This window comes from Anser cygnoides, chromosome Z (genome assembly GCF_040182565.1).
Source record: "Anser cygnoides isolate HZ-2024a breed goose chromosome Z, Taihu_goose_T2T_genome, whole genome shotgun sequence".
NCBI classification, from domain to species: Eukaryota; Metazoa; Chordata; class Aves; order Anseriformes; family Anatidae; genus Anser; species Anser cygnoides.
The window spans coordinates 55,004,841-55,030,632 of record NC_089912.1 but is presented as its reverse complement, the minus strand read 5'-3'; the positions used below and the strand labels follow the sequence as shown (position 1 = coordinate 55,030,632).

The 25,792-nt window shown below is 42.7% G+C and overlaps 1 protein-coding gene across 3 annotated transcripts in view; it reads right to left on the bottom strand.

The window, feature by feature from the left end:
• Nucleotides 1-21,451, bottom strand: part of SNAPC3 (small nuclear RNA activating complex polypeptide 3) — a 37,784-nt gene extending 16,333 nt beyond the window's left edge. Inside the window, exons 1-8 of one of the 3 annotated variants that reach the window (XM_048049788.2) lie at nucleotides 20,771-21,435; nucleotides 12,904-12,981; nucleotides 11,796-11,880; nucleotides 10,909-11,013; nucleotides 10,399-10,548; nucleotides 3,581-3,663; nucleotides 2,146-2,310; nucleotides 978-1,085 (exon numbers count right to left, since the gene is read on the bottom strand). In XM_048049788.2, the coding sequence (XP_047905745.2) occupies nucleotides 978-1,085; nucleotides 2,146-2,310; nucleotides 3,581-3,663; nucleotides 10,399-10,548; nucleotides 10,909-11,013; nucleotides 11,796-11,880; nucleotides 12,904-12,981; nucleotides 20,771-21,057 (1,061 nt within the window). In that variant the 5' untranslated portion in view covers nucleotides 21,058-21,435. Of the gene's footprint in view, nucleotides 1-977; nucleotides 1,086-2,145; nucleotides 2,311-3,580; nucleotides 3,664-10,398; nucleotides 10,549-10,908; nucleotides 11,014-11,795; nucleotides 11,881-12,903; nucleotides 12,982-20,736 lie in introns of all 3 variants that reach the window. The other 2 variants (XM_066987617.1, XM_066987618.1) reach the window with 2 other exon arrangements.
• Between the last annotated feature and the right edge of the window lie 4,341 nt (nucleotides 21,452-25,792).

Sequence of the window (25,792 nt, the reverse complement as noted above, 5' to 3'; positions counted from 1 at the left end):
ACAGATTACAGCCACTTGTGAAGGCATTCTGGGGGCTCTGCTAGGAACCCTAGAAGAGGCTCCTGTCACGATGGAAAATTGGCTCTTGGCCTAATTCCAGGCAAACTCTAAGAGTTGCCTGGAAACTTGCAAACTAGCAAGGTAACAGAACACAGCTCTGGTGTCAAACTGGGGCTGAGTTTAAGCTCGGGGGGTGGGGGCGGCGGACACAAGGGAAGCAATAGGTGTTTATGTAAAGAAATCATTCAGGTCTATAAAACCAAGGAGCCTAGTTTGGTGCATAGAACTCCTTAAGAGAACTTTCTATGACTACTGAAAGGCTTTCTCATGTCTAAGTAAACAGCACTAAACACTACAGTAGCAAGTTCATGTTCTGCTCTTTTATCTGAAGAAAATCTGTGCATCACAAGAAGTTCCTTCAAGTACACCAGCACAGTACAGAGCTTTCAGGTAGAGGTCTGAAGTTTATCTGTGGGGGAGCTACATGCCATCTGCTTCTGAAAATCTCCAGATTTTAATATATTACTTTGAAGTCGGACAGATCCATACTTCCCTCTACTTAAATGCTGGATTTAACAAAAGCTTTTTAAGAGAATTTATATCTCGCATCTTTTGTCGTAAGGTAAAAATGCATCGTACTCCCCCAACACTGAGATTTTCAAAAGTAAGTAACAGATCAAGAGCTCAGCTGTATGTATGCAAAAGAACCTGAGCCAAAGAATTAACCTCTGCACCATTACAATTCTTTGATCATCCTGAATCATCTCCTCCCAATGACTACACCTGCAGGAAGCCTTTTCAAGGGACACCTGCCTGAAATATAAAATCTCAGAACACTTATGGATTTTTGAATGGAGATTATTCACATAGTATACTAAAAACACACAGAGCTCCGATTATTTTTTGGAAAGTTAGTAGAAACACCTATAAGGATTTGTTTAAGAAGACACCTTAAAAAGATAAATTATGTAGCATACCTGGCTGTATACATTTTGCATACAAAGCATTTTCTGGTACATAACCAGTGTTTCTTGATTAACAAGGGATAGAGGTTCCTGTCCAAGCAATCATCATGATGAATAAGCCTTGAAGGAAATAAATAAATACACAAAATACAATAAAGACTCAGACACATAGGAGCTGATCTGAACATAAGCACGGATGCAGGACTTCAATTCCAGTACAAACTATGACTTTACTTCTGCTTAGCATTTCTCCAAGTCTTCATCTGTATTAAGATGAGACTGCTCATTGCACCATCTGTGGATTTTATTATCAGAAGTAAATTTAGTTTGCATTACTAACTCAGAAATTTTCAGACCATCTACTTTAGTCATTCAAGCAAATAATTCAGAGTAAGTTACAGCTTAAAGCTTACACCTCCTACGTAGACTAACAGGCACAAGCATAACTAGGAGAATATTCAGAGGTTCACAACCCTGAGATAATCATCATCGTGTGACATCCAGACCCTTCTTTGGGTTGTATTCCTCTGAGAGATACCCTTTATTAACAATACTTAGATATATCAGGCTTCTAGAAGGAAAAAATCATCTACAGACACTCAGAGGAGTGCTCTCTCTACCCTTCATATATTGAGCAGAGCATACACAACAGTTCTATTGCTGATGTGGTTGCCACCTCACAGCCACTGTTACCTGCTCCTTCTCTGCTTTCCCATTCATGTTACCCCACCAGTTCCATTCCTCCATCCCTTTTTCAGTTCCTGCAGCCTGACACCAAGTCTAAACTACCAAGTCTAGTTGACTGTAGCCAGAGCCACTATCCGCAGTGTGCTGCCCAGTGCTCCACAATTATTACGTAAATTTGACACACACTGGCTTTGCATAGAAAAGGCTTTTCACTGTGGGTGCCATTCCTCCCATACCACAAGTCGTGTCATGCTAACAAGAAACCAGATTTTTTATGCAGGACAAACTATTACAAAAAAAAAAAGAGCAAGGGAGATCGCTCTTCTCCTTTCTAAGGTGGTATATGGAATAAAGTCTTAAATAAATCCTGCAGAAAGACACATGAATGATCTTAAAACTAGTCTAACAGATATTCAGCACTTAAATGTCTGAAGTTTGTCCACTGAAGGCTTGCTTTTGATTGCCTGGCAACTCCCAAACAGCAGTAACTTACCTTATATCCGTGATGATAACGATGTGCTCACAGTTCCCTTGGTGGCAGAAAAGGTATGGAAATCCAATTTTGAGGGACAAATCATTAAACGTGTAGTCCTCCATTTTAACAGACTGAAGATTTCCATAGCCTCTGTCATGGGCTTCTGACCACTCAATGACTGTTCTGAAAATAGAAAGGCCATCAGCATGGCAAGGCTGTAAGCTACAAACATGCAGAAAGGAAGAATACTCCTTTTCCTTACTTTTTGGGGAACACGCAATGCTCTTCAGCGGGATACAGTTTAACAGGTTGAAATGAAGAGTTCACAACAGATGTAATGACGTAACTTCACAGCAGTAACACAGCTCCGCACAACTGTGCGCTGTTGTTGTAGAAGACCTGCATTTAAATCCCTACCAGGTAGCTTCATGAGGAGGTCTAGTTAGAGTGCACACTACTGATGGCACCCCATCCAGGCCAGGTCGTTTGCAGCCCAACACTTCCAAAGCACTCCAATTATTCAGGTCACCAGAATACAATTTTTGTTCTTTTGGTCTACGACTTTGTTTTAAAGCTGTTGGTTTCAGTTTTTTTAGTGTTTATTTATTTATTTATTTTTTCCCCCAAGAAGAAACAAAGCTGACAACTGCACAGCTATTTAGGATTGGAAGGGCACTAGTCACTGTTACAATTATTTTCAGTATACTCCTACATACATGCCATTTCACTATAAACTGTATATTCACTATGAACTGTGCATGTCATCACAGGCTTTTCCATAAAAATCTTTGTTGCTCAAGGACAGAAAGAGAAGCAGCAGCAAAATAATTAATTTCTTTGAAATCACATATCAAGTTTGGCACAACAGGAATACAGTCCAAACTCAAAGCTCTTCCATACCATTCTAACAGCATCATCTCCTAATGTGTCCAGCAAGTCCCCACTTCCTCAAAACAAACAACGGCGTATAGCTTAAATGGTATGTATAGTTCCAAATAAGAGATACCTGAGACTCTTGGGAATGCTGTCTCACATTTCTTTTCCTAACAGTCTCTTTTCTGGTTTAACCATGAAGGCGTTCAGCACAATTTCAAGATGGAGCAGAACAACTGATTCCCACACAGCTGAGCCTGCTGTCCTTCTGACCCACCTTCTACCTCACAGACAAGTCTTTTGGGTGGTCATCACAACTACGGAGGGCACTGAAAAAGCCAGTACAGACTGACAGCTGTGAATGTTTTCCCTTTCACAGGGTTTCAACACACCAAAACAGAATTTGTGAGAAACAACTGCATTCTTCCTTTTTAAAAGTGATATGGGTAGAAATGAAAAGTCCATTCTAGATTTACACACTAACCATTCCAGTCTTAAAAACACCACAAATCATAATAAAAATTTAGTAAATTTCCTGTCCTTTAAGGTTTTCCATAGTCTATGTATATGAATACTGTACCTGCTCAGATCTCTGCACTCGGGATATCTCTTATCATTATAAAAGATGCCTTCAAAATAAAAGAAAGCAGATTTGTAGAGATCCTGAGAAAGAAAGAGAAGTCTGCATTAGTGTTACAAGATATTTAACACCTTCAACATTACAAGAACATGTCAAAAAAAAACAAGCACTTCAGGTATCCAAATTACTTTTAGAGACTTCATTCTACAGATTTCTGAAATAAACCTTGCTCTGGTTTTAGATGCTGACAAGAAAGCTCATGCAGTTGCTCTGCTGATATTGTTCTCAAGACAATATAGGTTATTTTAATTCTCTTATTCCTATCTCCATCATAGCAGTTACGGATTTCTATAAAATACAAAACACCACAAGGAGCACTTGGGATGACAGAGAATAATTGCAATCCTGTCCCCTGCACACGCACACACACAACACAGACAAGATAGCTACACAGGAGCAGTCCCTAGTCGCATTTACATAAACCAGACAGACATGCAATTTTGGAAGGTCCAATCCCCTCGCCTCTGGGGGATCAGAAGAAAATCTAGCTTCCTTCAAAATACTCCCTTAATTACAAAGTTTCTCACATGCAGACAGGCATCCTGGTACCAACCTTCTCTATCAAATATTATTAACAAGTTGTGGCATTCATATCAGCAGTGCAAGCATCGTCACTTTCCAAATCATCCCAAGAAACTGAGCTAACCTATGAGCTGTCCACACATATGTAACAAATTCTGCAGAAGAACTACATAACTATTTAAGGTAAAGTCATATCCATCCATAAAAAAAAGTTCCTGCACCATGCATATTCTTGAGAAGGAACAAAATATGGAGAAAATATCCTACTCGAATAACACAGTCAAGTATCGTTATGTTTACCTATCCAGACTGCTTGCACAGCAATATTCAGAGAGCTGTCCTCTCCCAAAACTAAAGTAAGAGCCATACTTTATTTCTACAAAATAGTAAATGTGTGTGGTTTTGTAACTAATAAAGCTATTACAATAGGAGAAAGAAATGGAATAGAATATCATTATATATATACACACAGACAAAAGTAAGATGGGGAAGAACACAAAAAGTTTGTATTTCAATACTTACATCACTGATACCTAAGAAAAAAGTAATTGCTTAATTAAAGCATACATCTGCTTTCCGTAATTCCTTTTTCTGTAATTTCCGTAATTTCCTTTTGTTGGTTTCAAAACAGTCTTTATACAAACAAGCAGTCTGAGCAGAGAAAAGATGACCAAAAAATCTGTGCTTTTTTAATCCATACAACTTCACCTTTAAAGTGTGTTCTTCCAAGTTCTTTTGGAACAAGTCTATCCTGGATCTTGGGCTGGAGAAAAAGGCCAGCTTTGTACTGCATTTATTGTTAGAGACGAGGGGAGGCTGAAGGGCACAGACTAAACCTGTCTCAAAGCACTTCAGAGCAGAACACAGACTGCTGCTTAGGAAGCCATTCTGCGTATGCTGTGTATATAACTGTGCATAGCTATAGCACACACAAGTGACGCTGAGATATGCTGTATACACACACAGCTGACCTGTTGGAAGTTACAGGATACAAAGTTTTCCGTATTTCCAATTGCACTTTGAAAAAAAAAACAGTTACAGTACCTGTCAGCAAAAAAACCCTTCTCTCTATTTATATACTAACATTGAAATGTTGCACAAAGCCTATTTAGAACATGTGTTTTCTTGAAGTATATAGAAAACACTTCAAGAAACTCTTTATTCAGGGGCCTTCAGAGCATTTTGTAAAGTAACCCTCTGGTATGCATTGACACCCAGACACTGACAGAACCACAGTTTTATTAGAGTGAGGTGGGCCCAATCTCTACACCTTTTCCTCTGTTACAGCATGTGCAAGCTTAGAGCTAATTAAAGCCTGTATCTGGTCATCAACATAACTGCATGCAAGCAGGCCGGACAGAAAATGACTGCAGATGGTGACTTTAACACGGAGACTGGCACATCCCAATCCATTACTCATTAAGTCAGAGTCCTGATGAACCTGTTACATAACTTTTGGGAGGCAGCCCATGCTCCGCAAGAGCTTACAGAAGAAAAAGCAGAGAATGAGTAAAGACAAACGGAACATGAATGATTGTACAGGCTGTGTACAGAGGCATGAGCAGACCAAATAAGGGTCAGCTGGGAAAACTGTGGAAAAACTAGGCACTCTGGAGCCCTATGTCAGATTTATGCTTCTTCATGAACAAAGAATGAATACTAATGAGTGCTTGGAGGTCCTTTCGAGCTATTAAGTCAAAGGTGTCCATCAGGAAATGCAGACACTGAAGCCGGAGATGGAACTCATGACTGGAGATGACCTGCACAAAGGCACAGTGGTAGGAATGTGTTCTACATTCAGCTTGTTTAGGCTCTGAACTGTCACATTCCCTGGCTCTCCAGACATGAAGTACGTGTAATGCCATGCTCTGAGAGCTCCTTACCAACTTTTGTAAGTCACAACTGTTCTAAGTTAGCCACCTGCTCCGAGCTTCAGAAGGCAGCCGTTTTTCACCTCCCTTGACAAAAGGTCAAGATTCTGGGGAGGCTGAGTCAGGTCTTTCCTGATCAACGCTAGCAAGAGATACAACTCACACATTCCTTCTGCTCAGACTTTGCATTATCCTTCAGTATGCAAGGAGGAATGTCTCATTGCATTTCTCCAGGGGATCCCCATAGTAATAATATTCACACAAAAGATCAGGAACGTTGTTAAAGGTATCCATGTCTGTGGAATAAAACACCTCAATATTGACTACTTTTCTTCAACATCCCCCTTATGTTGCTTTGACTCAAATGCTTCTTTACAAAAAAATTAAAATGGCACAGATGCAAAGAGTAAAATCACAAAACCCAGGATGAAATAAATTCTGCCTACTTACACCAACAAAATCCAAAAAGTCTCCTGCCCTCTGTATCAACTGACCAGCTACAGATGTTTCCCTAATCAATGAGAGCAGGAACTCGATCCTTTTGCTCAGCTTATGTACCCCAACTGCATTTCAAGAGAAGAAAAAGCTGGCATCAACAGCTACCTTGCATACAACAGCCTCTTTTCTGTAGCCTCTCATAGTGCCACTGTGATTTAAATTAGCTTTTAGGATCCTTCTAACAGTCAAAAATCTGGAAAAGCTAACATACTTCTAGCAAGTATAGCTGCCACTTCCTCCTAGACCCAAAGAAGGTAATTCTACCCCAATGATAGCCGATTACCTGCCTGCTGAAGGAACATGCACATTTTATTGTGAACGTGCAACTTCACCGACATGCACTCAGCCTATACTCCACTGTTTGTTGCAATTCCTAGTCATGTTTCCAGAAAACAAACAAATGGAAGCAAAGCACAACTCTCACAAACAACTCCCGCTGGGAGGCCAGGCATGGTAGCATTCATTTACTTTGTAGAAGTTATTTGTGCTAGGAAGCCACATCTCTCAACCCTGTCTTCTAGGAATGCTTTGACAGTCTCAGATGACTCCTCTGCACGCACAGGAAGGGAGTTTACCCTTGGAACTAATCAGCTACTGCTTTGGTAGCTAGGTAGAACGATTATTCTACTTAATTTATATAACTGAAAAGATGGAGGACATCTTTCAGTTGTCTTAAATGGGAATGTGCAAAATTTTCATTTTTATGTATACAACCATAGAATATAATCAGTACTATAAATAATATACTATCAATGTAATATGAATTATGTAATATATAACAGATGATAATATACGATCTGACAAGAAACCAGAGCATACTGGTTCCAGAGTGCAGAGTACACTGTGGTTTCTCTTCAGATTGTACTGAAGAATGCAGAATGTGCAGGTTCCAGAGTACAGAGTTCACTACGGTTTCTCTTCAGATCACGTATTATCACACATTATATAAATTATATTACGTTGATAATATACTATACTATTAATTTATAACATTGGCCAAACAGCTGGGCCTAGAGGGTGAGATCAGTGGCAAAAAATCCAGTTGGAAGCCAGTAACTAGCAGTGTACCCCAGGGGTCTGCAGTGGGTCCAGTCCTTTTTAACACCTTCATTAATGAATGATGATAGGGTGAAATACACCCTCTGCAGGTCTGCAGATGACACAAAACTGGGAGGGCTGACTGATAAGTCAGAGGGTGATGCTGCCACACAGAGGAACCTCAGCAGCTTAGAGAAAAGGACTGTCAGGAGCCTGATGAAGTTCTGCAAGGAGAAGTGCAAAGAGAGATACAGCTACTGGACAGAGTCCAGTGAAGGGTTGTGAGGATGAAGGGACTGAAGCATCTCTCATACGAGGAAACACTGAGAGAGCTGGAACTGTTCAGCCTGTAGAAGGCTCAGAGGAAACCTCATCAACATGGGTACACAGAAGATGGAGCCAGGCTATTTTCAGTGGTGCCCAGTGACAGGACAAGAGGTAACAGGCACAGACTGAAACACAGGAGGTTCTGTCTATACATCAGGAAACACTTTACAGTGACAGAGCACTGACACACGCTGCCCAGAGGCTGTGGAGTCTCCCTCCTTAGAGATCTTCAAAAACTGCCTGGACTTGCTCCTAGGCAACCTGCTCTAGGTGGCCCTGCTTGAGTATGGGAGGTTGGCCGAGATGACCTCCAAAGGTCCACTTCCAGCCTCAACCACCTTGTGATTCTGTGATGTACCTGATGTAACATATTACCTACATTATGTAATTTCAGTCTTTTCAATTGGAGTACTTTTTTCTTTTTGGACCTTTTTTCTATATCCCCAGAGAATATCAGGGAATTGGAGCAGAGATAAATGATATTCATTCCTACTTTTGATCAGCACCAACTTACAAACACCAAAGCATTTACTTATCCTCAGGGTACATGGCCTCCCATCCTGGAAGTCTGGGATGGGGAGCAGAAGAAACCCCCACAGTTCAGGTAGAGACAGTTAGAGACCTGCTGCTCCACCTGGACCATCACAAGTCCATGGGGCCAGATGGGATCCACCCAAGGGTGTTGAGGGAGCTGGCGAATGTGATTGCTGGGCCGCTTTCCATCACCTACCAGCAGTCAGGGTCACCTGGAGAGGTCCTGCATGACTGGAGACATGCTGATGGGATGCCCATCTATAAGAAGGGTTGCAAGGAGGACCTGGGGAACTACAGGCCTGTCAGCCTGACCTTGCTGCCAGGAAAGGTGATGGATCAGGTCATCTTGAATGCAGTCACGCAGTGTATGCGGGACCACCGGGGGATCAGGCCCAGTCAGCATGGGTTCATGAAAGGCAAGTCTTGCCTGACCAACCTCATCTCCTTCTATCACCAGGTGACCCGCCTGGCGGATGAGGGAAAGGCTGTTGATGTAGCATACCTAGACTTCAGCAAGGCCTTTGACACGGTCTCCCACAGTATTCTTCTGGAGAAGCTGGCAGCCCATGGCTTGGACAGAGACGCTCTTTGCTGGGTTAAAAACTGTCTGGACAGCCAGGCCCAGAGAGTGGTGGTGAATGGAGTGAAATCCAGCTGGTGACCAATCACCAGTGGTGTTCCCCAGGGGTTGGTGCTGGGGCCCATCCTCTTTAATATCTTTATTGATGACTTGGATGAGGGAATTGAGTGCTCCCTCAGGAAGCTTGCAGACGACACCAAGCTGGGGGGAAGTGTCCATCTGCTGGAGGGCAGGAAGGCCCTGCAGAGGGACCTGGACAGGATTGGCAGAGGCCAGTGGGATGAGGTTCAACATGGCTAAGTGCTGGGTCCTGCACTTTGGCCGCAACAGCCCCATGCAGCGCTACAGGCTTGGGGCAGAGTGGCTGGAAAGTTGTGCAGAGGAAAAGGATCCGGGGGTGTTGGTCAACGCTAGCCTGAACATGAGCCAGCAGTGTGCCCAGGTGGCCAAGAAGGCCAACGGCATCCTGGCTTGTATCAGGAACAGTGTAGCCAGCAGGACCAGGGAGGTGATCGTCCCCCTGTACTCTGCTCTGGTGAGGCCCCGCCTCAAGTACTGTGTTCAGTTTTGGGCCCCTCAGTACAAAAAAGACATCAAGGCCCTGGAGCGCATCCAGAGAAGGGAAACGAAGCTGGTGAAGGGCCTGGAACACAAGTCCTACGAGGAGCAGCTGAGGGAGCTGGGGTTGTTTAGTCTGGAGAAGAGGAGGCTCAGGGGAGACCTTATTGCTCTCTACAACTACTTGAAAGGAAGGTGTGGGGAGCTGGGGGTCAGCCCCTTCTCATAGACAACAAGCGATAGGACTAGAGAGAATGGCCTCAAGTTGCACCAGGGGAGGTTCAGGTTGGAAATTAGGAGACAGTCAGGCATTGGAAAGTGTTGCCCAGGGAGGCGTGGCGTCACTGTCCCTGAGGGTGTTTAAGGAAAGGCTGGACCTGGTGCTTAGGGAGGTGGTTTAGTGGGTGACATTGGTGGTAGGGGGATGGTTGGACCAGATGATCTTGGAGGTCCTTTCCAACCTTAATGATTCTATGATTTGTGTTCAGAGATGGGAAGTCCACCTTTAGCTTTCCATTACCTCTGGTGTTTCAGAATATTGCTCAGTGTAAAAAACAGTCCACATGGACACATCTCCACAAGAAATCAATGCTAGTGTTACTACTTTCCAGCAACAGCACTAATGAAGTTTCTCTTGACATGCCATCAAAAATGTATAAAGCAGGTCAGCTTGGCAATGCCACCAGGAAGTATTTACTTGTGGCGCAACGCCCACTCAGAACCAAGCTAGCTAAATATAGTACTGAAGGGACAAAAAAACCAACCCTGCCCCTCTCTACTATATGTTTTCCAAGTTCTTACACATTAGTGGTCCAAGCAGAAGGTTTTACCTTGCTGATGTGCTCTGGTGCTTGATCTGGCTGACTGCTGAACTCTCCACCTATCTGGAGGTCACTGACGCAGGAAATGGAGTCTCTAAGTTCAGTGAGCTTCTGGCTGCCCAGTACAAGGACTGTCTGATAGGGTTTGTGATCTTTATGCTACAAAGAAAACAGCATAAAAGGTTCAAGTGAAAATCACTTCAGTAGAAGAACTGCTCTTGAGTTGACCGCTTGAGGTATTTAATAGCAGCACACAGCACACCACCTTCCTGTTTAAGATTTAAAACAGTATCTTGCCTCAGCCTCTTTTACAGTGGAAATTACTAGTTTTATGTAGAAATATCTTTGTGTATACCAGTACCACACGGAAAACCAGATTCTGTAAAAGCCTTGAGAAGTTACCACAGTTGAAGGGTTTACCATGCTTCCTCAGTGGTGATTTTAAATGTTTGGGAAAGCAATACATCACCTGAGCAGGGATGAGGCATTAGAATACAGCCTAGAGGATTTAGTACCAACCTTCTGAAAAATGACAGGATAGAAAATGTTCAGAGTTAAAAGCAGTTCTCCCTCTTCTACTAGATCTACTGGATTGTCTGGCCTCCTTCCAATTGCATGTGACTCCTGGAATTAAAAAAAAAAAGATACAAATAGATATTATATTGGCAACCTTTTATATACCATAGTCCCTGGATAAAAGTCTGAGGAACTCTGTTCTAACCATCACTTGTTTTTGACTGTCTTTTTGTAGCCTTCTGAATTAACAGCTTCGTTCCTTCAACATAGGAAAGTGAAAAATTGTGGTTTCAAACATTTCCCTTCATTTCTCAGCTCTGGAGAAACTGAGGTGCTTTTGACAATTAGAAACACCCAGCTACTGTGACAAATCAGAATGGCTGAGAAACATGGGTTATGAAGCTCAGAACTAGGAACTTTGTCTCTACTGTTTTCCTCTTTCAGCTCTACAGAAACCAGCTGACAACTATTGATACATTAAAGCTTAGATACCAACACAGGATTCTGCAAGCAACAATGCTATGCAGCAGTAATCTGCAGTAAGTTAGAACAGTAACTCTATGCTATACAGTAAGCTCATACAACGCTCAGTACACTTGACGCCCTACACAATGCTTTAGTAGCGGCCAAGCAAAAGCAGTCATACAGCAGTAATGGGCTGGAGTTCCTCCTTACCATGTTTCCATGTTTGGTATCAACAGACTAAGAGATGAGTTCCTGTGCTATCTTTCCATAAAATGTCTTTAATCTCAGTCATTATCTGCAGATTCAGATCTGCAAACATTTACAGCGTACACAGGTTCACAGTACTGGGAAAAAAAAGCAACCAGTACTTGGATTTTGGCTGTGCTAGACTGCACTGAAATCCTGTGAGATGATGGAAATCTTACCATCTCATAGGCAAGAGTTTCTTGCCTGCAAGCCCGATCCACAATGATTCTTTCTTCTCTCCTCTCTAGTGCCTTCTTTCTAATTCTGAGGGACAGAAACACAGGACAAAAACTTCATTAAACAACTTCTGTACACAATCTGTAGACATATTTTCAAATAACAAAAGGCACTACAGTGCAGCTTTCAAAGAGCAGGATTTCTGGCCATCTTAGTACAACCAACATTTGCAATAATCCTGTCTGCCAATTCCTGTACATCATCCCAGGTTGTGGATTTCAGCTTGTTTTTTTTTTCATACTCAAATTACAGTTTGTTTGTGGGCAGTTTTTTAACACGAGAAAAAACAACAAAATGTTGACCCTGCAGAGACTCTACAGAAGAACACTTGCTACCTTTGAGGAAGCTATTTCTTCTAGTCCTCACAATTTAGAAAAATCCAATTCATACTCAAGCAAAGAAGAAAAAAAGAAAAGAAAATACAAATTTTCTCAACCTCAGGACATATTTTCCTAAAAAGAACTTCTAAAAAAAAGCGTGCCACGCCTACAATACACATATTTAACCACTGTGTGAATAACAAACTCATTTTAACTTCCAGGACAAGTCTGTTCACCCCTTCAGATCTTCCTGAAGGTTTTCAGGAAGATTTTGAAGAAGTATATGGCCACGATTTCAGTAGTTACACTTTGGATGTTACAATGGGACTGCGGGTTGCTGGAGATAAGAACTACAGATTTGTTTTTTAAATTTTTATCGAAACCTTCTTCACATACTTTCAAGAAGTCTCCTGTGTGCTCGAAATACAGGCACTAATTCAGAAGCACCTAGGTTCAGGAATCCTCAGTTCTTCCAGGAAGAAAGATGGCATATTCTGTGTCATATCTTCATTAAAAAAAAATAAATCCTAAGTAACATTAAAGCAGAAGGCTCATATCAACTACCTTGTCCTAAAATGGTGTTTCTGCCCTTAGAGTGTTTCTAGACACTGCTTCAGAAAGTACACCATGGCCTAGAAAATGAACATGCAGCTAACCACGCTGTTGTGTTTGTTTGGCCTCCTTCTCCTCCCTCAAATGAGGATACAGACAGTATGTCCTAGCAACGTACCGAAGAGTTAGTAAACTGCTGTCTTCAGGAATAACTTCTGGGTCCTCTTCTTTATCAGAAGACATTAACATAGCAACACTAGGACAACAAAGAAAATAATTATTACACATTTTTTCATACTTATTGAAAATCAGTAAGTTATTCTTAAAAAGGAACAAAGACAGTAAAATGCAAATAAACAAGGCATAGCTTGTACAGCCTAAATCAACTCTACTGCCCTTATGCCTGATAAGACAGAGAACCAGAAGTCAAAGAGTACTGGATTTTTTATCTGGCTTTCACAGAAATTGGGCAAATTTCCTTTATTTTGCATTCTTCCTAACAAAGCATAGCTGTCTATAGAGGTGTAACAAGCCCCGGTAGAGATGTGTGTCCAACGCTTTTTATAAACTTAAAAATGTCACTTGACTTTTTCAAATCCCACCCACCTGCTCCAATTTTCTGATGATATATGGCAAAACAGATTCAACCAAAAAGGACCATCAGCCTCAACCCATATGGTAAAGCTAACAACTCACCTAAGCACATGTAGGCAAGCCACCACATTCACACAAGCACTGACTGCTGTATTAAGGCATTCATTTACACCAGACTTCTTCCAATGGGAATTAAACAACATTTCTGCCAAAAGTGATAGGTCCACCCTTCCTTGCATCCTTCTTTCCATCCTCAGACGCTTTTAACCCTCACTCTTCTTGTGCCCACACAGAACCCAAAGTACAGCTAACTAGAATTTTTTGCTGTAGTGCAAATCACTGCAGGATGTAGGATGGAAGAGTGGAACTGTTTTGGCTGCAGTACTGATTTAAACTGATTATACAAATGTCACGTTTTCATACCATAAACAAGGATGAAATTTGTCACAGAATGGCTAAGGTTGGAAGGGACCTCTGGAGATCATCTAGTCCATCCCCCCTGCCAAGCAGGATCACCTAGAGCACATTGCGCAGGATGGCATCCAGGTGGGTTTTGAATATCTCCAGAGAAGGAGACCCCACAGCCTCCCTGGGCAAACACCCGTTCCAGTGCTCTGTCACCCTCACAGTAAAGAAGTGCCTTCTCATCAATACATTAAAAATAAAAACAAACCAACAACTGCAGAACACCACATCTGCATCCTGTCACAGTTTTTATAATATGAAGTTATTCCACATCACCCCACAAACAGACCCAGCTATCCACGCGTAAGCTTCAGATTAGACACTATTATACTACCATCAGTTACCTTTTTTATCTAAAAACATACAGAAAAACGCTGATTCAAAAACCATAGTGTTTTTTTTTTATTATCAATCGAGGAGAATTTTATCCAACATGAAAACAGTGTGAAAAAATAACATTTAAAATAGAGAAGCATCACCCGCTTTCAATCAGACTTGATTTGTCTCCCCACTGTTTGCAGACTATATAAAGTCAGGGCTTATATCACTGCCTACGTCATTGTCTAGGTTGAATCCCAACAGTTATGCAAACCTCTCCATACGGAGAAGGAGAGCACTGGTGGAATCCAGAAGGAAAAAAAAAAAAAAGATTGTACCATCTATTCTCAATGTAATGTATGATTTGGTTATATTCTTTTTCATTATCATCTTCTAATGTCCTCCATGTCAACAATACTAAGCTCGCGAAGACTGTAATTGCAGTAATGGATAAGTCATTAGAGTAGGACTGCACAGGAGTATACAGCAATTGAGAAACAGAAGTCTGGAATCAACTGCTATCAGCTGACAGTAAGTAAACGTCAGAGATAAAGTTTCGGTTCAGGGTAGATGGCCTACTTCTGATGACCTGATAAATTTACTCCGCACTGAAGATTACTTGGATTTACTACTGTTTAGATGCTTTCATACCATCCAGATGTACTCTAAAAGAAAAATAAGAATTTTTCTGTGTATTTTAAGTTACTGAGGAGATTCATTCAGATGTATTATTTTAAAAAGAAACAAATAAAAACAATGCAGCAATTACTTGCAACCCCTTAGAAAAAGAACCAACCTTATCCTTAGATTCCCACCAGAGGAACTAGAGGCAGAGACAACTGAGTCAGCCCTGTATCGAATGCAGACTGCTGCTAAAGAACAGTCATTTTAAGCAACATAAAGGAGGACAAGAGTACTTTGGAGAACATAAAGCAAGCATCAGCTTTAGATAGGGTTGTTCTCCATTCACCACAGGTCACTGTTATGAACAGCCCATCCACTGAAGTAAATACAGTCCCTGACAGGTAAAGCAATTCACAAATAACCTTTCTGTGGCCAATAAAAACCATCTACATCCCACCAGCTTGCCTAGGCTGTTTACTGAAGTCTTCTTGCACATGCATCAGTGACCTTATTTACCTAAAAATGCTGAACTTCTTGAGGTCCTGCCATTTTGCAAACATGCTTATACCCTTTGCTCTTTAAGCAACAAGTAGGTTGTTTGCAAGATTTGAAAACTACTGTTGTAAAATTCCATCTACAAAGGCAACAAAATCCCATTTTGAGAGAGGGAGTTAGAATCTTACCAAGTAGAGGTAGAGCACTGACAGTATTAAACTAGTGGATGCTACTTAGTGTCTTTGCTAACTATTGTGCATTGTGCAACTTAGTTAAAGCAAGAACCCCTGGGCCCCTTACCAAGGTTAGTCTCTTGATAGGAGTGTGAGCCTATCTTAAGAAACTGGCAGAAACTGGTCCTGCAGGTGGACAAGAGCCAAGGAGCAACTGAGTCTGTGCAAAGACAAGGGGTCAACTAGTGGTGACGAGGAAGAGTCACCAACCTTCATCCCCACAACCCCCGGCGACCTCCACCAGGAGACACTGTGCAAGCGCAGATGGGAGGAGCTTATGGAAATGACTTCTTGAACTAATTTTAATACGAAGTGGGGACAGGTTATGCATATGTATAGGTGCATTGTGGAACTTCATGCATATCTAACTCTTTACTGCATGTAACCATGGCAAGTTGCCGTGTTGCGGGCGCACGATTTTGGTGGGACTACCCCAGGTGCTGCCCAGCGCTGAATAAACATACCTACTTTACAATCTTACCGATTGTGGAGTCCATTTTCTGCAAGTCAATCTCCCTTTTACACAAGCATACAGTGTCAAACTCCCCAATACTTACCTATGCTTTCCTTCCCTCCCATAGCATTAGACAGCAACCTCTGGCTGTGGCATCTGCAGAATGCCCACTAATCATCCACTCCAGGAAAAAACTAACATTCCCTAGAAAGCAGCTTCAAGAAGACACAGTGAAGAACACCTGTCATGCAAGCTGCTTCCTCATTTTCCGTGTAAGGTTGGAATGGTAGCTAGCACAAAGAGAAAATGACGCTGGGTCCCTGAGAGGCTGCATGGACCTTTGTGAGCCTCGATACTGCAATTTCAAACTCCTCAAAGTCAGAAACCTTTGATTTCTAAAGGAATGTTACATGCAGAATACCTTTTTCAGGCTTTTTAATCAGTCTAAACCGATGAAGTATCTCACTGTATCACAGGCACTTAAGTCCTGAAAGACCTTGCTACATGGCCTTTTCTGTAGGGCATGCTGGAGTCACTCCAGTGTGGTGGAACCGCACCACTAACGCTTGGTCCACAGTCCTAAGAAAATCAGCTTTCATAAGGCAAATGGCTGTTCCCCCAGGGAATTAAGTCCAGGTAGTGGGTGTCATGTGCCTAACACACCAAACTGCATGCAACAGAAAGCTTGCACCAGACGCACCCCACTCCTGAGGCAAGCTGATTCAAGACGAAGAGCAGTCATACGCACAACAGTGCACTCAGCTATGGCGGGGGGGGGAAATAATCGCAGTAGATGCCCAAATTGCTTAACAGGCATTAAGATGAACTGTAGGATAGTGACAAGGAGCAACAGACAAAGGTCTCGCTTAAATAAAGCATGCAAAGCGTTACACAAAATTCACGTCCCCTAGGAAGAAGGCTAAAAATAAAAAGGTTAAGGCCAGGCCTGTGGTAATTTCGACATGGAAACAGAACACCAGCAAAGCCTTTAATCACCATGGCCTCGCTTTTCTCAGAATATTCTGGCAACACAGAAATCTTTCTCAGTTTTAGAAATCAAAAACTTCAAAGATTCTTTAGTATTTTGCCTGATGCTTTCCTGCTAAATCAGATACAGTGTTTATACTACTCTCTACATCGCATATATATTGAGGGCAGTACTTTCATCACCTTTGAGACACTAATGCTACGAGACGCTAAATACTAATACGATAAGATGCTAATGCTAGCTTAATGCAGCTTTATAACACGTCCCTAGAGATATTTACAACTACCCCCTTCTAATAAAACAAGAAGGTGAAGCAGGGCTGAAGAGAAATAAGGTACCTGTAAGCCTCACCTCCCTTGACCTACCTAAAATCCACACGGATCTAAGCCTGTCCTACACCTACCCAACAAATCACTCTGAAGGCAAAACAGAGTAACATAGCTGAGCACCTCCAGCTTTAAAACACTTCAGTCTCTCAAACGTCACTACTGAAACCCAGTGTAAATCTCTGTGCCAACTGACGGAACAAGAGTCAAAACTTGACCCTCCCCACACCTTGGTTATTTAAGAGAAGAGCTGATAGGATCTCCTAGCTGGGGACAGCATTTTACACCTGCACGCAATCCATACGACCGTGGTCTGCACACAAGTTGGGCAGCACGCAAACTGTTCTTACTGAGTCAAATTCAAGCGAGTGAAGGTGGAATTATTCTCCCGCAAATGGAAAAATACACATGTGCAAAAAAAGAGAGATTAGACCACAATATACTGGGATGCACAGCAAGTTAAACAACTTTTAAATATTATTCCATTTCTTCTCACCAGAAGACTCTAAATAATAAGAAATACTTAAACATACACATATCACAAATATTGTGAAAAAGGCTCCACTATGGATTTTGGAAAACTTCATCCTGAGTCTATGAAAGATTCCCTTACCCTGCTACTGTTTTCTTTTAAACACAGGTACAGCAGGAGTATCCACATCTTGCCATCTCTCTTCTAACCAAAGCAAAACAGCTTAACGTGCCAGAACTTCACTCACAAGTAGTTCAGTCAAGAAAATGTGTTCATATCCAACATGCCTTCATGTCAGTGCCTAGGAAACTATATTTAGGCTAATAACAAGCGTGACCAGCAGACTGCACAGCATAGATCTTGGAGTAGTTCACAGTTGTCAACTCCTCTCAAGGGACGAGTACAAACAGCTCAGAGCAGGCAAGTGAAAGTGATCAGAGGTGGTGACTTGAGGTTGGCCAACGTTAAGGAGAGATTCATGAGACTAGGACTATTTAATTTAAAAGCAAAAGCACGTGGAGATTAGGGATTGGGATTCCAGCCTGCATGAGGGAAAAGGTCACGCCAGGATGTGCAGGTTTATCTTCATTCTCCTGCAAAGCCAACAAGCAGCTGCCAGATGATCTGTTTTTTCTCCCTCATAGACCCTCTCTCCCTTTTTGCCCCCCTTTTCCAAACTTCCTTGCTACACAGCACCACTTTCCATGGTTTACTCTGCAGCAAATGGTCTCTCTAACCCCAGGAAACGCAGACAGCAGACGAAACACAGTAGTCATAGATGGAAGGAGACAGAAGAGAAGAGCATGGAATAAAGGAAGGGAAATATAAAGCACAGAATATCTGCTTGAAATTTACGCAAAAACAGCAGCATACGGGATCAAGCAACAGGGTCACTGCAGAGAGTAAGCCACAGCACAGGAACAGGAACTACACTACAGAGGGAGAGCTTAAAGAGTAATTCACACAGGTGCTGCCACACCAGAACACATGAACTGTTTCTAATGCTAGCATCAGCCTCTATTTTTCCTAAGCCTAGTAATGCTAAAAAAAATCCCAATCACCAGAACTATGACAGCTGAAGTAAAGCACGGGTTTAGTTATGCTAGCACTTGAAAATGTGAGAATGCTTGGCAAGTTTCTTCTCCATAGACAAGGCAAAATATAACTCACTGTCTTGATTTCTTCCTGCACTACAAGTGTCCCTAAAAGGTCTGATTTCTGAATGGCTTCCCAAACCTTCACTGTCACACACAACATACACACAGGTATGTTTTGGCTCCAACTTTGAACTCTGTGCTCCTAGGCTCCAATTCTGCATGTTTCTTGCCTTTTACTGAAGCAGTGTGGTACGTTCCTACACTTCCTCCTCCCTCTCACGCACCATCACCATTTAAACAAACAGTAATTATCAGTTAATGACCATCTCAAATAATGTTGCTGATGTGGGGACAACATGACAGCAAAGCCAACGATCTGAAGTATAACTGTGGAAACATTTAGCATGACACTCACCACACACCTTGTGCAATTTCATATGCATCTTGCACTTAGGGCACCCATACAGATCACAACTCCAGCTACACTACCAACCTTTGCCTCCTGGATCACATCTGAGACTGTCCAGGTTTGGCTGGGATAGCTGATTTTCTTCACAGCAGCTCCTTTGGTGCTGTGTTTTGGATTTATGATGAAAACAGTGCTGACATCACACTGATGTTTTACTTGTTGCAGAGCAGTGCTTGCATAGCAGCAAGGTCTTTGCTTCTTACACTGCCCTGCCAGTCAGGAGGCTGGGGGTGCACCAGGAGCTGGGAGGGGACACAGCTAGGAAAGTTGGCCCTGAGGAACAGGGGGACGTCTTGAACTATGCGACATCATGCTCAGAAGTAAAAATGGGGGGAGATGACTGGGGGAGGCACCGTACTCAGGGACTAGCTAGGTATCAGTCAGCTGGTGGTAAGCAATTACCTTTCTGTCACTCTTTTCTTTTAATTTGTGTCCCCCCCACCCCCGCCCCACCTTTATTATTTTTTTCTTTTTTCTTCCTTTCTTTCTTGTTACACTGCTTTTATCTCTCTAAGCGTTCCCCCTCCATCCAGCTGGGGGGAGCGACTGCGCAGCTACGTGGGGCTCAGCTGCTTGCTGGGGTTAAAGCACTACAGAGACTAAATTCATTCTACTCCATGCATGAAAGCGAGCCACCTCCACATTGCTTTTGCAAAAACTAGTACATACTTCTCTCTCCTTTGAGGAAACAATCATCGAGGGTTTTGCACAAAGCTATACACATAGCAACAGAGCTCTGGCACGTCTTTGTAACTGATGAGCTGCAGGCAAACCAACAACTGTGATGCTTTCTGCGGCAATTGCTGTGTGAAATTCGGCCTTTCCTAGAGGATGGGTAAGAGCAGGTGATCCTCACTACTTATCTGATCTGGAAGTCTGATGCCTCTCAGCTTTAACGTTAGATCCTGCTGCTCTAGCACCTGGATGGTTCTCCCCTTCCAGTGCTAACACAAGTTTGCAATTCACTGGTCTGCAAAACCGAGCAGAGCTACATGGGAGCCAGTGCACAACAACATGAGAACCATTTTTCTCACCCAGACCTACTGCCAGCTAGGCAGCTCGGCAAAACAGCACTGTCCCCTGCACCAAGAGTCTGTTGCGGAGCCTGGCACAGACCACACCGACAGCCCTGACAGAAAAAGCAGGCAGAGGATGAGGATGCACAGGGTCAAAAGCTACCGTACGGTGCCAGAGCCCATCTAGGCGGTGTTAACACAGATGTTAACACAGATGTCTGGCTGCTTTCTTCATGTGAGTTCCACCTCTGCAACCAGGGCCTCCTAAGAGCACGTACACGTTCATACGCCGTCAGTGTTACCTGACGAGCGGTGCAGGTACGCCTCTACATGCAGGGCGCCGAGGCCTCTGCTCACCATGACAAGCCCACACCATAAGGAAAACCCAGCACTGCTCTATAAAGAAACGTTTTCCTTCTCCACTATTTATTCCAGGGGAAAATAGGGGGGAAAAACCCACCCGCCCCCGCAGGCCCCCCAGCTCCCGCGGCCACCTGCAGACGGCCCGCAGCTCGGCCGCCGTCTCCAAGGCGCAGCCCAGCTCCTCCGCCACGGCCATGTCCTCCTCCTCCTCCTCATCTTCCTCCTCCTCCGCCGCCAGAGAGAGGTCGGGGGGCCCCAGCTGCTGCCGCCAGCCGCGGCCCAGGGCGCCGACGCGGAAGGCTCGGCTGTGCAGCTCCCCCACCTCGTACTCGGGGGCGGCGGCCGCCGCCGCCATGTCCGCCATCGGCAGGGAGATCCCCGCCGGCCCGCGGCGCCCCTGGGGCCTGCAGTCCGCCATGTGGAAACGCGTCACGTCGACATGGGCGGGCCCGCCTCTTCCGCTCCTGAAGGAGCCAGGGCGTGCGTGTTAAAAACAGAAATAATAATAATGAATAAAGTCCTCAAAAGCGTGCAGCGTTGGGGTGTTACATGGTGTCGTGCAGTCTTTCATCGCGCCTCACTGAAAATTTCTGCTACGGAACCGGCTAGGTTGGGAAGGACCTCCGAGAACACCGGCCCCAACCATCTTTCCGCTGAAATGCGAGCGTGGTGCTTGCCGACCCTTTCTTACAGCGTTAGGATGTGCAGAAATATGATGAGTGAGGTTCTGGAGATATGTAGCAGTTTACTTTGTTGGCACTGCCAATGTCTTTGCTTAAAAAGCATATATATGTATTGGCTCCATCTGTCCTCCCGGCCACGCAGGATTAATGATGCTTTCAGTTGCTTCAGGAGCAGTATTTTAGAGAAGGTACAGAGAACCCCGCAGTGGACAGCTGCAGCATATTCTCCTGTTAGAGCACTTGGAAATTAGCCATAGGAACAGTGTGACAAAGCTGCTGTTATCACCACCTGTTAAGAAAGAGGCACAAATAATCCTGGGTTGATCTAACCTGATACACCTGTTTCACATACCAATTAAACAACAGTGTTCTCACTCACTTCAAGTCAAAATACTCTATTACTTCTGTAAGTATTGAAATAGTACTCAAAAAGGAGGAGCAGAGGGTGAGGTTGAGACCAGAAAAGTTTGCGAACAAAGGTCAGGTCTTTGAAAGCTACATGGAAGGGGCAGACTGCCAAGTGCAGACGGTGGTCACAGCATTTACCTGCAGCTTTTGCAAGAGAAAGTAGTTTGGAGGAGTGTGTAAGTAAGTACTTAGGAGTGGTAAGAATGTAATAGCACAGCCTATGATACAGAACCATATTTTGCTTCACTTAGCAATAACAGAATGATCTACAGCCCCGTGCCTTCCCCAGTTATATTTAGACTTGCACTTCAGGGCCAAATTCTTTCATCAGCTCTCGCTCACCTTTGCCTCTTAATTACAGTTATTATTCCTCATTATGGAAGTTTTGGTAAGCTTCAGTCCATTTTTCCTGCACTCATTGACACTGTTTCCTTTTCAGCTACACCCTCTGCTTTCTTCATCCATCATGTTTGTGCCTCATGACACTCCCAAGCTCTGGAGGAAGCTCTTGATTAGGGACTGCTGCCCTCACTTCCTGCTGTATCCTCCCCGAAACCTACTAGTTGTTCCACGAGGGGTTCTTATTCCAGTTTCCAATGCCACGCCTGCCTTTTTATATGTTTGTTGTGATCTCCCATGGTGGGCATGTTTTGTTTATGTTATGAACATACTTTTCCCCTTTGCGCACTTGCAACACTACCTGAAATTTGAAAACACCCTATCATGTATCTGTTGTAGCCACAGATGAGAGTAGGCTGTATTGATCTAAATGTTGGCATAAACATTTAGAAACACTTTGGGCCAAAAGTAGTAGGATTAAATCCTTTTCTTCCAGAAAACAGAGTTGTATCACGTTCAGAGAAGGATGCTGGTTTAAAAAACCTTCTTTGGAATACCAAACACACTAAACAATGTGGAAATCAGTGAGCTGGATTTTGTCCCCAAACCACATGAAAATGACTACAGAATTCTACAACACAAGCATGGTCACTGCCAACCACAGAGCTATCACAGAGGTCTGTGCTGCTGAGGAACGTGTCTGGAAGGCTCTAGAAACTGCTGTGCTCTATTCATACTTATTGGAATGATCAGTAAGATGTGTGAATTTCCTTCACTGCCTCTCTTCCTTCTCCCCATGATGGGTTTGATTTTTGAGTTCTTCTGTATTTTGGGGGTCTGTTCTGTATTACTTTAAAAAATCTCAAGGAGTAGCTAAGGTAAAAACAGCCCAGCTGAACACTTTGAGTGGTGAGTGGACGATATGTTTTCTCTTTCATTTCCCAACTTCAATACTAAGAAGTCGCATACCTATAAAGCAACTTCACTCAACAAAAATCCTTTTAAGAACAAACAGACCTATTTATTTTTATAGCTTGGAACCAATCTGCCCTTTATACACTAGGAACAAGGCAAATGGGCATTTTAAAGTTTCCAATAGTTACCTTTCTCTGATGAAGAGACTTCAGTGCTAAAGAAATTAAGGATGTATGAAGAATTCAAGCAGTATAAATTCAGGCAGGTAGGAAACTGAATTCTCTAAGATGGGAAATGCTGAAACCCAAAAAGCATTGAAAGACCATCAGAGCTAGATGAGAAGTGGAGATGGTACGCCAGAGGGATGGAAAACAAGCTGGAAAAAGCACGCTACATGCGAAGGGAAATAAAGAGAAATAGTAACTAATGTGCTTCTGAAGCAATCAGGTTGTCTGTATTTTGTAACACTGTGGTATCCTGAGGGCTTAAGGGACAGATATTTCAGAGTTCACATACACACAACTCCAGTCACAGTCAATAAACGTTGTGGATACATAACCATCAGAAAGCCTAAATGATCAAGGAAGTCTAAGGCAAAGATACTAATTAAACTCCTTAGTTCACCACAAGAAACACCCTTCATTCGTTTCTTTATGGGCACATCCTCAGGAATACATAACTACTTGTGGTAGCTTATTACATTCCATGGCAGTACTCACTGTAATAGATGTAGCCTTTATATAATGCCTTGGTAATGGTTATGAAAGAGTAGTTCTGTGGCTTAGTCATAAATCATCATTTTATGTTATTCTCAGCCCTAGTTCACGTAACTAAATTTAGGTCATTTAAGAAAAGTAATTTAAAATACTCTGGGCTTCTGCTTCATCGAGAAAATAACCACGAAAACACTAACAGGTGTGTCATGAAGCTAAAAAAAATAATGTTTGCAGGCAGTTTAAAAAAAAAACTTCTGAGAACTGGTGTTGGACATTATTTTTATTCAGTGTTTTAGAAGAGATTCCATCTTTGTTTACTAGCTCAGTCTGGAGTTCTGTGATACCTCTGTACCTTGACAAACAGAGAACATTGTCTGTCACTGTTTTTTAAGCAGTGACTGCCTCAGTACAGCAACAAAGAGATACAGAAATGGTTTGGGGCTGTAATTTTTTGAGACAGGGCTTCAACACCTATGAGGCTTAAAGAGTTTTTCTTTTCCACACACAGTACTGAACCCCTTCATTATGAGGATGCATAATCTGTATTCTTGGACTACAGCACCCAAAGTATTGAACAAACCCAGCTGAAAGTATTTCCTGACTCCATCTGGGGGATTGTTTTGTAGCTTGACCCAAGTTAAGTCACAGTGTTTTTACTATGATCTTACAGAGGGCTGCATCAGTACAACCAACCTGGTGTTCGCCAGGAATGGGAGTAAATGGAACTGCTTAGGAGTGTCTTGGCTGTCACTGCTTCCAAAATTCCCATGCTGATGAACAGTGATTTGGGGGTGTAAAAGTCTTTGCATCAGAGACTCTTGTAAAGGCAGCCACTAGTATTTTTCACATCTTTTTCACATCTCCCCTCAGCCTGCTCTGCCCTGGGCTGAACAAACCAAGGGACCTCAGCCACTCCTCATATGTCTTGCCCTCTGGGCCCTTCACCATTTTTGTTGCCCTCCTTTGGACACTCTAATAGTTTCATGTCCTTCTCATATTGTGGTGCCCAAAACTACACACAGTACTTGAGCTCAGGCCACACCAGTGCAGAGTTTAGAACTGAATTTGAGTATATTACTGAAATAAGGAACAAACAGAAGTCAGACACAAAGCAGAAATAGTATCACAGAGCAGACAGCATCAAAAGCTGCTCAGTATGTTACATTTTAGTTACAGTCAGGAGCAAACAGTTGTAAATAAAGTAGAATTCAAGCTGCTGCAATTGTTCCAAGCATTTATGTCAGCTGTCATGAATACTGTTTTCACTTGTTCCTTCTTTGGAATTTTATCATAAATATCATGCTTGGATTCAGGCACAAGTTGGAAAGAAAAGCTGCAGGAATTCATGTTTGGACTTGAAACTGTATCAGTGAAACACACAGCTGGAAAGCATAACTTCATTTTCTAAGGCCAAACTACAGGTTTCCTAAGGTGTAGGAGCCTTTTGCCAGACTAACTACATTATATATCTGACAAAAGACAAAGAAGATATTTGCCAGTAGAGTTTTACATAAGGAGGTGAAATAGCATTGAAAAGGCTCATATTTGCAGAGGGTAAGTGATATAACCCTCTTACAGAATTACTTAACATTTTGGCGGTTTAAATTGACAGTATAATTGTGCTTAGCCCTAAGAAGCTATTAACCATGTTTTTAAAGCACACAGGCGCCTTTTCCCTTCTAGTACAAATATTTTGTAGTTAGAGCATGCAAAGATTTTATGAAACACCAAGCAGAACTATAGCCAAGCTTCTGCAAGATGTCTCATCTGATCCATCATTTCCCTTTGGATGAAGACCCAGTAGGGAATCTCTCGTTTGTGCTGTGCGTAACTGTCCTGTACATTTTAGAATTTTCTTTTACAGAGTATGAAGGAAACCTTGTCACACAACATTATAAATCATTGCCCAAATATGTCATTTCTGTTTTATAGTCTTGGAGGACTAATCATAGGTGTACTCTGTACTTCTATGGGAAAAAGAAGTTTTGTTGTTTTTTGGTGAATATTTTTCAAAGAAAAGTCAAATGTATTTGATGTCACTGTAAGCTTCAGTGCTTGGAAATATGCAAGATGATATCTATCTAAAAACATT